A 15570-nucleotide genomic window follows, 5' to 3' on the forward strand; every position below is an offset into this window, starting at 1 on the left:
GCTCTCTTCATGTATGATGTTCTTGATGTCATCCCACAACTCTTCTGGTCTTCGGTCTTTAGTGTTTAATGCATCAAATCTGTTCTTCAGATGATCTCTATGAGTTCATAGTCTTAATAAAATTTGAGAATTTCCAGATATTTCTTCAAATCTTTTCCTGCCCTTCCCACCCCGCACTCCCCCCCAATCCTGAGACTCCAATTACTTATACTGAGCCCATTTGATATTGTCCCATAACTCACGCAGGCAATTAAATGTTTTTGTTTTTCTTTTCAGTCATAGCAGCTGGTGGTTTGAGATGCTGACCTTGCAATTAGCAGTCCAGTGCTTATCCTGATTCTGTCTTTAAAACTATCTAAAATTATGTTGTTTAGCAGAGATTTTTTTTTTTTTTAATGAATGCTTTCCTTTGTATTTTTTGTATGTCTGTAAAAGTATTTTAAGGAGCCCTAGGTGACCTGGGGAGTCCTGGTGTGGTGCTGTGGGTTAAACGCCAGATTGCAAAGTTGTTTGAACTATAAGGTCAACAGTTCGAGTTCATCAGCTTCTCCTCAGAAACCCTATACAGGGCCTCTATGGGTTGGAACTGACTCGACGGCAATTCACCACCACCACAACATGAGTCCTGGTGTGACACTGTGGGTTAATGTGCTGGACTGCAAAGCCAGTTTGAACCGCAAGGTTGGCGGTTCAAGCTCACCAGCACTCCTCAGAAATCCTATACAGGGTCACTATAGGTTGGAACCGACTCCACTCGGCACTTAACAACTAGGGTAGTGGGTTATGTATTGTGCCGCTAACAGCACTATCAGTAGCTCGAATCCACCAGGCTCCTTGGGAGAAAAGGAGGCTTATTTCTCCTGTAGAGATTTCAGCCTCGGAGTCCCCATACCGGGTGGCTGTGGCAGGGGCACAGGAGTATTTTTAAAGGGGATAATTCCAGTGTCCATTCTAATGCTAACTCTCCTCTTAACCACAAGATGGCATTCAAGGTTTACTCTTTGGAAAATAAAAAGGCTAGAATTTCTCCTGGAAAACTGCATGAAACATATAATTATGTAAATCTATAAAAACATGATGCTTCACTTTCATAACTCTGATAACACAAACATACAGCAAATTAACAGACTTAGCCTGAATGTTTTCCATAGAACTTGAAAAAAAAAAAAGGTCAAAGTAGTTATGGCATAAGAAATGTGGCTATATATTTTTAAATTAAAATAATCACATAATAAAGACACTAAAGGAACTTAATAATATATACTAAATTTTAAAGTTTAAAGACAAACAACGAACACTAGAGTGTATTTAATTAAATATATGAACATTTTATCTTTGTAGTTGATGTTATCACAGCACAATATGTTAAATTTATTTCTATAGAAGAAAGCAACTGTTTAATATTAGAATTGGGGGTTGATCCCCCCAAAATAAAAACACATTTTGAGGGAAGGTAAACTTGATTTGTGTTTATAATTGAACAGATAATATTTTTATATTTACTTGACATTTTTTAGCTTTTTTAAAAGTAGAAATTGGTACTTGAAGAAGAAGTAATACTGTTTTAATTTAATATAATTTGCATTTCTGAGTCACCTGGGACAAGTTAGTTAATCTCTCTGTGCCTTGTTTCTCTCATGATATGGTAATATTTACCTCCACTGTTACAGAATTTCTATTTGTTGTTGTTAATGCCATCCAGCAAGTTCTGACTCATAGCGACCCTGTGTAGGGTTTTCAGGGCATGTCTGGTGGTTTTGAACCACTGACTTCACAGTTAACAATCCAGTGCTTACCCTACAGTGAGTGTCACCCCAGGACTATATTCTATTGTTATTAAGTGACAATGAATCAGTTCTGACTCATAGAGACCCTGTACAGGGTTTCCAAGGAGCGGCTGGTAAGTTTGAACTTCTGACCCTGTGCTTTTAAACCAACCTTGTGGTTCAGTGTTTTATCCCACAGAGCCACACCAGGACTCCATATTCTATTAAAGGAGGGATTTAAGGTTTCAATCCAGTTGAAAAAAGAGGCTCTGAACCTTATCTTGAGGGCCTATCTGAATAACAAGTGGTTTGGCACAAAGTACTGTTTGAATTGTTATGACTTGAGGGGTGCTAATGGGTATTATGGAGTCCTGGTGTTGCACTGTGGGTTAATGCGCCAGACTGCAAATCCGGTTGAACTGCAAGGTTGGCAGTTCAAGCTCACCATCTGCTCCTCGGAAACCCTATACAGGGTCGCTACGGGTCAGAATCGACTCAACGGCACTTGACGACAACAACAATGGATATTATAGTGGGTTTTTACCCCTTAAAAGTACAACTCTCAACTCAGCTGTGCGTTGAGCATTACTAAGGAAACTTAGGAGGAATGTTAGCACACAATAGGTGCTTAGTTGTTTTCCTTCCTATTCCTTTCCAGACCTCTTATATTGTTGTCGTTGTTAAGTGCTGTCAAGTTGGTTTTGACTTTGAGCCATCCTGACTAGGGTTCCTGAAGCTGTAATACTTTACAGGAGCACAAAGTCTCTCATCTTTCTCCTGTGAAGCAGCTGGTGGGCTTGAACCACTGACCTTGTGATTTTGCAATGTAGTACTTATCCTACAGAACCACCGTGCTATTCCTTGCTAAAACTATTTAGAATACCAAACTCCAGAATTCATAACTTAGATAACTTGCTGGCTGTCACAGCTTACACTGCTGGCATAGATTTTTTTTTTTTTTTGATTGTCATATAATCATTAGCTATAGAGTATGACATAAACATATTTGGATATGTGCATAAACAAGAACATTAAAAATCACCCAGCTTGCACTGCTTCCTGATTTTATATCTTTCTCTCTTTCTTCAGAGAAAATATATACAAACTATTGATTAGATTCTAGATTCATATTCTATCCCTGGGTAAAGCACAGGCACAGGAAGAGGTGAGTCAAAGACACCTTGGACATGAATACCAAACTAAATGATCAATCTATGAATATTTATGAGCAACTTATGACACTAGGTTTCTATTAATGCTAACTAAAATCATATGTATAGTGTACATAATTTACATGGAATATTTATGACAGTCAGTTTTCAATCACAGTTCTATGACTACACTCTCAGAACTCCCAAAATAGAATCATCATTCCCTACAACACAATGGATCTTAATCTAAATCAGTACCTAAATTTCATATTTTTGTGTGTGTAAAAATTAGCTACCTTAACCTCAAAAGGGAAAATATGCTTCATTTGATACACATTTCTTGAGTGCCTACTATTTGCTAAGCACCATGCTAAGCAAAGAGAACACAATGCTACAACAATGCTCCTAACTTGGGTAACTCTCCATGAATAAACACTTCCACACCACATGTGCTTAAAAGAGAACTGAACGTTGTGCTATGAAAGAAGAGAATGAAGGAACTGAAATTGCCTGAGTGTGCGCAGACATTTGAGCTGGACTATCATGCCATCCTGTGAAACATTTGGCCAACAAAGATGAAGGAGCAGTGAAAAAGAGAAAAGAAACAGACATAACAGAGCTAAAATAAATGTGAGCATGGCAGGTACTATTTATTTTTTAACCTGAGAAAATTTTATAATTTTTACATGCTTTTGACAGAGGCTATTTTTCTTCTTTGAAAAGCTGGCGCTGCGGCAGGGGTGGGGGGTGGGGACATGGCATGGGCTTTTGTCTCCCCCTCTCCTCAGGAATTAATATTTATTAAATGTCCATCTGCCAGCTTGATATGATTATTTTGTATATGAGCTCACTCAAGTCTTTTACAACTTTACAATGTAAAGAATATTATCTCCAATTAAAGAACACAGACTCAAGCTCAGCGTTTGTAGGAATTTCTCCCAGATCTGTCTGATTCTAAAGCCCATCTGAGGATAAAACTGGGGCCACAGTAAGGAAAGCATGAATAATATTTAACCTTTAGGAGCACTTTCTCGGTTTCAGATGCTGTTTGAAGCATTTCACATGTACTGATTTACTTAAATCCTCACAGTGTCCTTGGGTTGTTAAGTGCTGTCAAGTTGGTTCTGACTAGTACAGACTATACAACAGAACAAAACACGACTTGGTCCTGTACCATCTTCACAACCCTTTCTATGTTTGTGCCTACTGTTGTAGCGATGGTGTCAATCCATCTCCTTGAGGGTCTTCTCTTTAAGAGTACATTACCAAGCCTGATGTCTTTCTTTCTCCAGGAATTGGTCCCTGGAGAAAAATATGTAAGACGAAGTCACACTTTCCTTGTTTCTAAGGAACATTCTGGCTGTGCTGCTTCTAACACACGTGTTTGTTTTTCTGGCAGTCCGTGCTATGTTCTGTATCTTTCCCAATACCATAATTCCATGACATCAGTGCTTCTTTGCTCTTACTTATTACTCAGTTTTTTTAATCATGTGAGGAGATTGAAAACACAATGGCTTGGGTCAGGTGTACCTTAGTTCTCAAGGGGACACATCTTTGCTTTTTAAACTTCAAAGAGGTCTATTGTAGTAGACCTGCCCAATGATTTATGCAGTTTGATTTCTTGACTGCTGTTTCCAGGGGTGATGATTATATATCCAAGTAAAATGCAAATATTGACTTCAATCCTGTCTCTCTTTATCATGATGTTGCTTATTGGTCAAGTTGTGAGGACTTTTGTTTTCTCTACATCGAGGTAAAACCATACTGAAGGCTACAATCCTTGATCCTCAGCAGTAAGTGATTCAAGTCCTCTTCACTTTTAGCAAGTAAGGTTTTGTCATCTGTATATTACAGGTTTTTAATGAGTTTTCCTCCAATCTTGGTACTGCGTTCTTCTTTATATTGTCAAGTCTCTTGGATTATTTGCTCAGCATACACATTGTATATGTACAATAAAAGGATACAACCTTGATGCATGCCTTTCCTGGTTTTAAGCCACACAATATCTCCTTGTTCGGTTCCAACGATTGCCTCTTGGTCTATGTACAGGTTTCTCATGAGTATAATTAAGTGTTCTGGAGTTTCCATTCTTTGCAATATTACCCATAATTTGCTATGATCCACAAAGTCAAATGCCTTTGCATAGTCCAAAAAAAACCACACAGGTAAATGTCTTTCTGGAATTTCCTGCTTTTAGACAAGATCCATCTGCAATGCTATCCACATGCTCGTCGGAATCTGGCTTGAATTTCTAGCAGGTCCCTGTTGGTGTATTTCTACAACCATTAAAAAATGATATTCAACATAATTTTACTTGCATTTGACATAAATAATATTTGTTTGATAATTTTTGCTCCCTACTGGGCCAACTTTCTTTGGAATGGAAGCAAATATGATCTTTTTCAGTTGGTTGACAAGGTCTTACAACACTTTCAGTATGGCATCCATTTGTTGAAACATCTCAATTGTTATTCCATCAAGTTCTGGAATTTGGTTTTTGGCAATTCTTTCAGTGCAGCGCAGATGTCTTCCTTCAGTACTCTTGGTTCTTGATCAAATGCTACTTCCTGAAATGGTTAAACATCCTTTTTGGTACAATGACTGCATGTTTCTTCTATCTTCTTTTGTCGCTTCCTACATAGTTCAATTTTTTTGCACATTGTTATTGTTGCCAAGTGCCATAGAGTCAGTTCCAACTCATAGTGACTTTCTATAGGGTTTCCAAGGAGCAGCTGGTTTGAGTCACTTACCTGGCAGTTAACAGTCCAATGCTTATCCTGCAGTGTCACACTCGGACTTCTTTTGCCCATAGAATCTTTCAATATTGTAATGCATGGCTTGATTTGTTTTCTTCAGTTCTTTCAGCTTTATAAATGAAGAGCATGTTCTTCCTTTTTGGTTTTCTAGCTCCAGGACGTTGCACATTTTATTATAGTAACTTACTTGGTCATCTCGAGTTACCCTTGAAATTTTCCATTCTGTTACTTCCTCATTTCTTTCTTTCCCTTTAGTTACTCTACATTGGAGTCCTATTGTGGCATTTTAAGGTAAGCACTGGACTGCTAGCCACAAGGCTGATGATTAAAACCCACCAGCCACTCCTTGGAAAACTTATGCAGGATGGCTATGAGTCAGAACTGGCTCAACGGCACTTAACAACAACTCTACATTTAAGATCAAGGTTCAGAATCTCTTCTAACATTCGTTTTGGTCACTTTCCTTTTCTGTCTTTGGAATGACCTTTTGTCTTCTTCATATATGCCCTTGATGTCATCCCACAACTCATCTGCCTTTTGGTCATTAGTTTTCAATGCATCAGATCTATTGAGATGTCTCTAAATTCAGGGGAGATATAGTCAGGGTAGTACTTTGGCTCCTGTGAACTTGCTTTATTTTCCTTCAGCTTCAACTTGCATTTGCTTATGTGCTAGTGTTATGTGCTGTGGAGTCAGTTCCGACTCATAGTGACCCTGTACAAGGTTTCCGAGGCTGTAAAGGGAGCAGAAAGCCTCATCTTTCTCCCACGGAACAGCTGGTAGTTTCGAACTGCTGACCTTGTAGCTCGCAGCCCGATTAGTAACCACTATGCTACCAGAGCTCCTTGCATTTGCATATGAGCAATGGTAAATTCAACAGTAGGCTCCTGGCCTTGTTTTGCCTTGGTAAAGTAGATAAAATTATTACTTCTACCTAACAGATAAAGAAATTGAAGCAAAAAGAAGTCAGGCAACTTGCCCCCAGTCACAGAGCTAGTAACTGGCAGAGCTAGGATTCAAACCCAGGCAGTTTTACTCCAGGGCTCATAGACTTAAATACTCCTTATTTTGTATTCTAAAACAGACAGATCAATCCATAATGCCAACCCACCAGCAAAGACCCTGCTGAGAAACATTCCAGGTAGAAGGTATCAAGTGGCAAAGAGATCTTATGTCCCTACGGAATGGCAAGAAAAAATAAGTTAGTGTTGTTTGAGACTTGGGTATTGATTGATGAGGGGACAAGAGAACAGTAGGAGAAGGAAATCAGAAACTGATGAGATGCCTCACATTTTCCTTGGACTGAATCCACAAGATTGGTAGTTTGAGAGCATCAGCTGCACTGGGGGAGAAAGATGAGGCTTTCTGCTCCCGCAAAGGCTTAAAGCCTTGGAAACCCTATAGTGGGTCGCTATGAGTCAGAGCTGACTGAATGGCACTTAACAACAACAATTTTTTTTTTTTAAATAGGAAAATTCAATATATAGAAGGCATTTTCAAATACTACAAAAACCAGAACTGTGTACAATGATAAATTACATGCACAAACAGACTGATTAATTACTTGCATTTGTTGTTCTTGTGTCACTGGGTTGGTTCCCACTCATAATGACCCTGTATAGGTTTCCAAGGAGTGGCTGGTGAATTTGAACCACCGTGGTACAATCCATAGTACAAAACCAGGACTCCACAATTACTTATATAGCTTCCCAACTATTTTTTACTTGAGTTTTTACAAATGGCCCACTTACAGTCCCTCATGTATTTTGATGAGCATTATTATTATTGCTAAGTGTCATCGAATCAGTTCCAACTCATAGCAAGCCTATATAGGGTTTCTGTGGTTTTAAATCTTTGCTCTTTGCAGAAGCAGAAAGCCTTATCTTCCTCCCACGGATAAACATTAGATGTCTGTGACTGAAATTGAATTTCAAAATTCTTAAATCTCTGCACATTAGCGTACTCATATATTTGTTCCCCAATAAAATGCAGATAAATAAATCTCTTTAAAACTCCATTTACATAAATTACTACAGACCATGTTTCATTTTTTACTAATAAGCTCACAAATGTAAAAGAAGCAAATATCATCTGATCTAAGTATACTCATATTCTCATCAGCCACCAGATGGCATAAGGTGTGAGAATTTTATTCTGACAAGGTCACCATGCACATGATAATTTGACCTATAACTTCAAAATACGGTACTTAGAAAAATGTCCAATAGCATTCAAACAGCTCACAACCATTTCAGCCACATATAGAAGTGAAGTGGATGGGTAAGTGGAAAATGACATACTTCTGCTTTTTCTAAATTTTGGGACTCTATAAAGTTCTGGCCATACATAATGAATCAGTGATCAAATAAATAAAACAAAGAAGTTCTGTTAAAGGAAATTAGAAAAAAAAAGGAATCATATCAAAACAAAATTAACCTTAGATTCAAAGTATGTTTCTTCAAATCTAAAAGAAACCTGAAACTTGCCATATATATATATTCCTTCAAATTCTGCTTAATAAACACTTTACTAATGCTGATAAGCCAATAATTTATTTTGAAGACATAAAAGAGGCTGATGCAAAATTATTTCCTCATGATGGTTTGAAGAAAGGGGTTGCAGAAATAAACTGAAAAAATAAAATCGAGTTGAACAAAACAATATGAGCTATGATGTTAAAGGGCAGGAAGTATATTTTAAGAATCTTGATTGTTACACAAATTTAAAAAAAAAAAGGTTGCTGTGGAGTCAATTCCTATTCAGTGACCCCAATTGTGTCAGACTAGAGCTGTGATCCATAGGATTTTCAATGGCTAAATTTTGGGGAGATCACCAGGCTTTTCTTCTGTGTCTCTTCTGAAAGAAATTGAACCCCAACTTTTTGGTTAGCATCAGAGTACCACCGAGGGACTGCAAAGTCAAAATCCAGTGAATTCTTTTTATTGATCTACAATTCCATGTAGGAAACTCACAATGCTAACAGTAAGTTGAAGAGCTAAAAAATAGGTAAAATAAAAATTTGTTGTTTACCACCTAGCTGGTACCAACTCATAGCGCCCCAGTATCGGGTTTCTGAGGCTGTAAATTTTTACAGGAGCAGAAAGCCTCATTTATCTCTCACGGTGTGGCTGGTAGATTCAAACTACTGACCTTGCCGTTAGCAGCCCAGGCCATAATCCACTAACAGTATCTTTAATTCCTCTAGATTTAAGGTAGAGTCCTGGTGTGGTGCCAGACTGCAAAGTCAGTTGAACTGCAAGGTTGTCACGGTGGTTCACCAACTGCTCCTCACTATGGGTTGGAACTGAATCGAAGGCACTTAACAACAACAACTTACTGTAGGGTAAGCACTGGACTGATAACCACAAAGATGGCAATTCAAACCCACCAGCTACTCCTTGGAAACACTATAAAGGGTAGTTTTGCGTTGAAACCTACTTGACAGCATATCCCAACATTCATTGACTAAGAGTCTCTAGGTGTTACAAATAGTTAAGTGCTTGACTGCACTGAAAGGCTGGCAGTTCAAAACCACTTGGAGGCATCTAAAATGATAGGCTTGGCGATTGAAAAGATCATAGCCTTAAAACCCTATAGAGCAATTATACTGTACACACACGGGTTTCCATGAGTTGGAATCCACTCATTGGTAACTAAAACAACAGCAATTCATCGGCTGATGTGAACAAAAGCACATCAGAACAAATGGCTATTGCAACGTGGCTTAGTACAACAGAAATGAGTCTTCACTCTGGCATGACAAAGCAGAAAAGACTATTAGGAGGCAAAAGATGGAAGAGAAAAACAAGTTATCTCATTAGTCTAAGAGTCAATATGATTTCTAAAGATACTGTAATGGTTTACTTTTGTATTTTATTAAATATTACCTCATTAAATTTAATATTTTGGGTTCCTTACTGAGAAGTGTGTGAAAGAGGAAAAAACTATTTGGAGCTAGAAGAAGGATGAACAACAAATTGGTGACATGTAAGTAAGTTTATGTTTGCTTTTTACTATTTCTAGGGTAAACATTGGAGTTCTGGTATGGTGCTGTAGGAGAGGCACTGGACAGCTAACTGTAAGGTTGGTGGATCAAACCCACCAACTGAAGCCCTACAAAGGGTCATGATGAGTTGTAACCAACATGAAGACACTTAACAGCAAGGTGTATATTGATAAAAGATAACTGGGAGGAAGCAGGAGAATTCATGGAGAGAGTATTATGGGATTCTTTCACTGTGCCTCATGTTCTATCTCCATGCCTAGCAGACAATAGGTAGCAAAGATGTTTCACACCTGGGTTCATATGAAAGGAAGAAATATTTCCTATTCTTGTCCTTATGCTTAGAAAAGAGCATAAGTTGTTTTTTCCAAAGGGTTTTCTTTTCTCATACGGTTCAGTTAGAAGAAATCAAAGAACAGACTCATCAAGTTCATGGGATTCTAAACACTTCAAGTTACTTACCTTAAATTCCATTCTTCAGGATGCGTTACATCAATTTTCTTCCATTTATAATACTTTTCTATAAAACTTGAATCTTGAAGCGCTGAAATTAGAATATGGGAAGGGGGGAAATGAGCTCTGCATATATTCTTTAATAATAGTTCAATGTTGAAAACAATTATTTTCTTAAGTTACTAGTGGCAATAAAATGCACTATATAGGTCAAATCATATTACACTGCTCAGACACTCTCTAAACTTCTCCGTTACATTAAATCTTTGTACTATTGGATAGCATTTGAGATAAGTAGATTGTGAGTTGCAAATTATTTTTATGGTAACGTTTGTTTATATAATAAGAGACTCAAACGTACCAATAACCATGAAGATATACTGGGAGATTTCTTCTGTTATACATCAGTTTGCCATGAGTTAGGGTGACTAGTGATAAAAAACACATCTTGCCTTGGTGTCAGTTTTGTAATCCTTAGTAGAAAAACATTCTATATTACCTCCGTAATGTAGTTCTTCTCTTCTTGTTCTTCCTGAGAATTACTGGGCACTGCTTTCACTCTGCTTTTACCCATGACATATCTTTTATCCAACTCTACTTAGGTTTATCTGAACATTTCCCCCCCCACTTCTGGGACTGCAGCATTCAAAGAAATGTAATTGCACCAACTTGACTTATGTCTTATTTCCCACATACTATCTCAAACAAATCACAGAACAACATAAAGCAAGGCAGAGTATAAACTGAGGTTCTAAGAGTTAATTTTACTTAACTGTATGTGGCAAAACTAGAACAGGGCTCCAGAGTTTGTAACTTCTGACATGCTATTCTCCACTACAGCAGTGGTTTTAAAACTTGGCTGCATATTAGAATCACCTGGGGAGCTTTAAAAAACGACTACTGCCTGTCCCACTCCCAGAGATTCTGATGTAATTGTTCAGGGGGTGTGGCCTTGATGCTGGAATTTATACAAGCTCCTCAGGTGGTTCTAATGAGTGGCCAAGCTTGAGAACCCTTGTATTGCAACTAGATGCTATACCCATTTGCCTCCAGAGACATTTTGGAGACATTTGCCCTCCTTGCTGGTTTAAAGACTCAAAGAATGAAAGTATCTTAGGGTCAAAGCAAGCATCCCCAGGATGCTTCAGGCTGTTTGGTTTGTCTTGATGACAGCAAACAAACAGGAGGAAGCCTCCACTCAGTATTACAGAGCACATTGGTCTGAAGGAATTCTTTTCCTCAAGCATAAACATTTCCTTATGGGGATCATATTCTGTCATTAAGGCACTGCTGCCCACAACCATATGTCTTGGTTTGTTCCCTGCCAAACCTTTTATTTGCCATTCTATAGTGACAGACAGAGAATAGTGGATCGTCAGTATATTTTCCCAGACGCTTGCCTCTGATTACATACATTATGAACTAATACTTCTAATCATCAATACATGTATTGCATATACTTCAGAAGTTGAACCTCATGTTATATGTAAATAGAGCAATTTAGTATATGTTGTGGAGGCAGTGTGCAAAGAACAATAAATATGAGCCAGAGGATCTGAGCTCAAGTTCTGAAGCCACTGTCTCCTTGCACTATGAATTCATGGTGGCCACTCACTGTGAGCTAAGCATAGTTGTAAATGCTTCAACATTCTCAGGTATGGACTGTGGTTGTCCTCATTTGACAGACAAGCACACTAGACATACGTACGTTAAGAAAGATATACAAAGCCACACATCTAGTAAAAGGCAGAGCCAGGATTAAACTCAGTCAACCTGGTTCCAGAATTTACTCTCATCATTATAACGGAGTCCTGGTGTGACGCTGTGGGTTAATGCGTCAGACTGGAAAGCCGTTTGAACTGCAAGGTCGGCGGTTCAAGCTCACCAGTTGCTCCTCAGAAACCCTATACAGGGTTGCTATGGGTTGAAATCAACTCGATGGCACTTAAACAATAACACCATTATATGAGTGCTAACTGCAAGGTTGGTGGTTCAAACCCATTAGCTACTCCTTGACAACCCTATACAGGATTGCTTCAAGTTGGAACTGACTTGGCGGCTCTTAACAACCACCACCACCAATCACCAATCTAGGATATTCTTTCTCACATGTGTGAACTTTGATCAATTATTTAACTTTTCTGCTCATCTGTAAAATGGTCAACGAATAATAGTATATAGCTCATAGAGTTTATATACCACTGTGCATGATATATATTAGGGGTTTAATAAATATTGGTTGAGTAAATGGATAAGAAGATGATACATTGGGAGTTACCTATAAACATATTATATGTGAGCATACTCTATAAATCACATTATACAAGAATAAACATTATAGCACCAATACATATAGATTTACAAGCAGAAAGATATAGAAAAGAGTTAATACCAAAATAAAAATAAAACCACTCACTAATATTCATAAAAGATAAAGCTCTTAAAATATGCAGAAGAATTTAATAGTATTTTCAGTGATAATAATATAGCCATAGAAAATGAAGTTCTTAGAGGTTTCTGTGAGTTGTTGAAGAAACATCTTATAATCTAAAAGATTCATTTGTATTATTGCCAGGAAATTAGGCTGTTAAAAAAGATAGTGCTGGATCTTATCCAGCTGAGCTATCTAAACACAAAAGGGCCAGCAGCACACGTAAGGTTTACATTTAATTTGTTAAAATTAAGTGTTGGTTATTATTGAGGGAATGCTCTTGAAACATTCTTATAGCAATTCCCTAGGGCAGGGGTGGGGAACATCTAGCCTGTCAGCTGTATGTTGTTGCTGTTGTTGTTAAGTGTCGTCGAGTCAGTTCTGACTCATGGTGACCCTGTATAGGGTTTCAAGGAGCAGGTAGTGAGCTTGAACTGCCAGCCTTGCGGTTCAAACCGACCTTGCAGTCCAGCGTATTAACCCACAGCACCATACTAGAACTCCATATGTTGTTGTTGTTGTTAAGTATCGTGGAGTTGGTTCTGATTCATAATGTTTCCAAGGCTGTAAATCTTTATGGGAGCAGAACAACTCATCTTTCTCCTGCAGAACTGCTGGTAGTTTCGAACTGCTGACCTTAAGTTTAGCAGCCCGACTCATAACCACTACGCTACCAGAGCTCCTTTAAGGCCCTGAAAATTACTTGGTCTGATATTGCCAAGGCAACTGCAGTTCCAATCATCACCTTATTGTTGTTTCCTGCTGCCAAGGTGTTTCCAACCCAATGAACTTGAGGTGAGTTAATTAAATGTTTGACTAAATCTAGCAGGCTACTTTTTATGTTGATAATTTTGTATGGCCCACCAATGATGTTATCATGGTCCAGATGGCCCTTGGCAGAAAAAAGGTTCCCCACCTCTGCCTTAGGAGACGAGGCAGGGTAATTGTGAAATTTAATTCCAAGTGTTTGAATCAAAGTCTCAGATATCCTTCTGGGTTAGAGATAACCATGATCAGCTACTGCCTTCAAAAAGAAGATGAACTACAAACTAGGTTAGTGATGGATGTTTTTAAGGTCAAATTCTTTTGAGGAGGAAACTAAGGAAGAACTTCAAGGCACTGCTTCCCAAACTGCTTGATGCTTTGGCATGTGGTTTTATAATGATTACTTTTTGAGTGCTCCCCTGTAGCCATCTGTTGGCTTTCTGGTTGGCGGAGTTTGCACTGAATTGTTCTCTAGAGTGTGCCAGTGTCTATCAGCACTGTGTTTGTGAATTAAGGCTGACTGCCTGTTGGTGGTCACTAGAGCTCCTCAGTGCATCACACAGTAGGTGTTCAAGACACATTTACTGAATTCACTAAGCAGTCACAAATGTTTAGAATGAAGGAAACATTCATATATACTGGTATCAAAATGATTTTTCAAATATACTGACAGAGTTGCTAAAGACCTTAAGCAACTTACTTTTCTTTAGCACTAGTCTATGAAAGAAAGAGAAGGTAATCTGTGACCACAAAACAAATGAGTACTGATGAAATGAAATGAAATGCAGACGGGTCTCTTGTGATACAATAGTGACTAATGGTTATCAGGACTGAGTGTGAGGGTCGGAAATGTAAAGGTAGACGTTTTATAGCAAGGAGGGGAGTGATTAACTTTTCAGCCTAGGAGTGGAGGTCCCTAGGACCATCAAGGGAGAAGAGCGGAGAGCGGGCCCCTACCCAGAGAAGCAGTGATGCCAGAGATGGAGGCAGAGACGATGACGTGGAGAGATGGAGCAGCTGGGGACTTTAGACCCAGAGAGGGAGAAGGGGCTGTGTGCTGTTGACCGGGGTGGGGGTGGGGGGGCAGGCTTGTAGTGTATACCTTTTGGTTGGTTGATGATGCATGGAGGGGATTGTAACCATGGCAATGAAACGATAGGATGAATGTAAAACTAATGTTCTCTCATGTAAACTATCACATAATTCACAGTAAAACCTTTAAAAAACAAAACAAAAACAAATGAGTAACTGACACCTTACAAGGACATATGATTTCTTAGAAGTTATTGATCTCAAGCAAAAACATGCTTTTATATCTTTATATTTACAGATAAGTGTCGCTTAATGGCCACTTGGGCAATATCAGGCTGCAAATACGTCTGTGGTTCCATAGGATTTTTTTTTTTTTTTAAGGAAATGTAGTTTTCCTTTTGCTTATTAGGTGTGGCGCTGTGGGATAAAGCACTGGACCGCAAAGTTGATTTGAACCATAAGGTTGGTGGTTCAAATGCACCAGCCACTTCTTGTAAACCCTGTACAAGGTCACTATGAGTCAGAACTGACTCAACAGAATTTAACAGCAACAACAATGGTTTTAAAGACCCAGACTCTTGCAGTGCTGGACCACAGGTAGGAGACATGTGTCTGGGCGTAGACTCTTGAGCTTTGTCTGGAGGGCAGGTGGTGGCAGCAGTGGGCTGTGGTACCCGGGATGCTCATGCTGCTCAGGCAGGAAGAACAGTGTGCGGGACTGAGCAGGCACCACTCCCTCTCTGCTGGCCTCTGCCCCCACTGTCTCAGCCAGCAATACTTCCAGCACCCATTCCTCTGGCCTCCACTGGCAGACCCAGCAGTGGCAACAAGGACAATTGGAAGCAGGATTCCATAAAGTTTTAATATGCTGTTTGCACAATGTCCAAATCACATTCCAATTCACAGACCATATCAAGGACATTAAGTGACACATCCCTATGTATTTGTATATATGTATATCTGGGTGACTCATTCCTATGTGTGTGAGTGTATATACATATATTTATATGTATGTATGTAAGGAGCTCTCGTAGTGTAGTGGTTACGAATTGGGCTGCTACCTCAGGGTCAGCAATTCAAAACTACCAGGTGTTCCAGGGGAGAAAGATGAGACTTTCTGCTCCCGTAAAGATTTACAGCCTCGGAAACCCTGTACAGGGTCGCTATGGGTCAGAACCGACTGCACAGTACACAACAACAGTAACAATATGTA

At 38.9% G+C, this 15570-nt stretch overlaps 1 protein-coding gene across 1 annotated transcript in view; it reads right to left on the reverse strand.

The window, feature by feature from the left end:
• UBE2U (ubiquitin-conjugating enzyme E2U (putative)) overlaps positions 1-15570 on the reverse strand; it is a 103201-nt gene that overhangs the window by 32138 nt on the left and 55493 nt on the right. The window contains exon 8 of the mRNA XM_006862502.1: positions 10139-10220. Coding sequence (XP_006862564.1) covers positions 10139-10220 — 82 coding nt within the window. The remainder of the gene's footprint in view (positions 1-10138; positions 10221-15570) is intronic.

Source organism: Chrysochloris asiatica, unplaced genomic scaffold (assembly GCF_000296735.1).
Source record: "Chrysochloris asiatica unplaced genomic scaffold, ChrAsi1.0 scaffold00048, whole genome shotgun sequence".
In the NCBI taxonomy this organism is placed as follows: Eukaryota; Metazoa; Chordata; class Mammalia; order Afrosoricida; family Chrysochloridae; genus Chrysochloris; species Chrysochloris asiatica.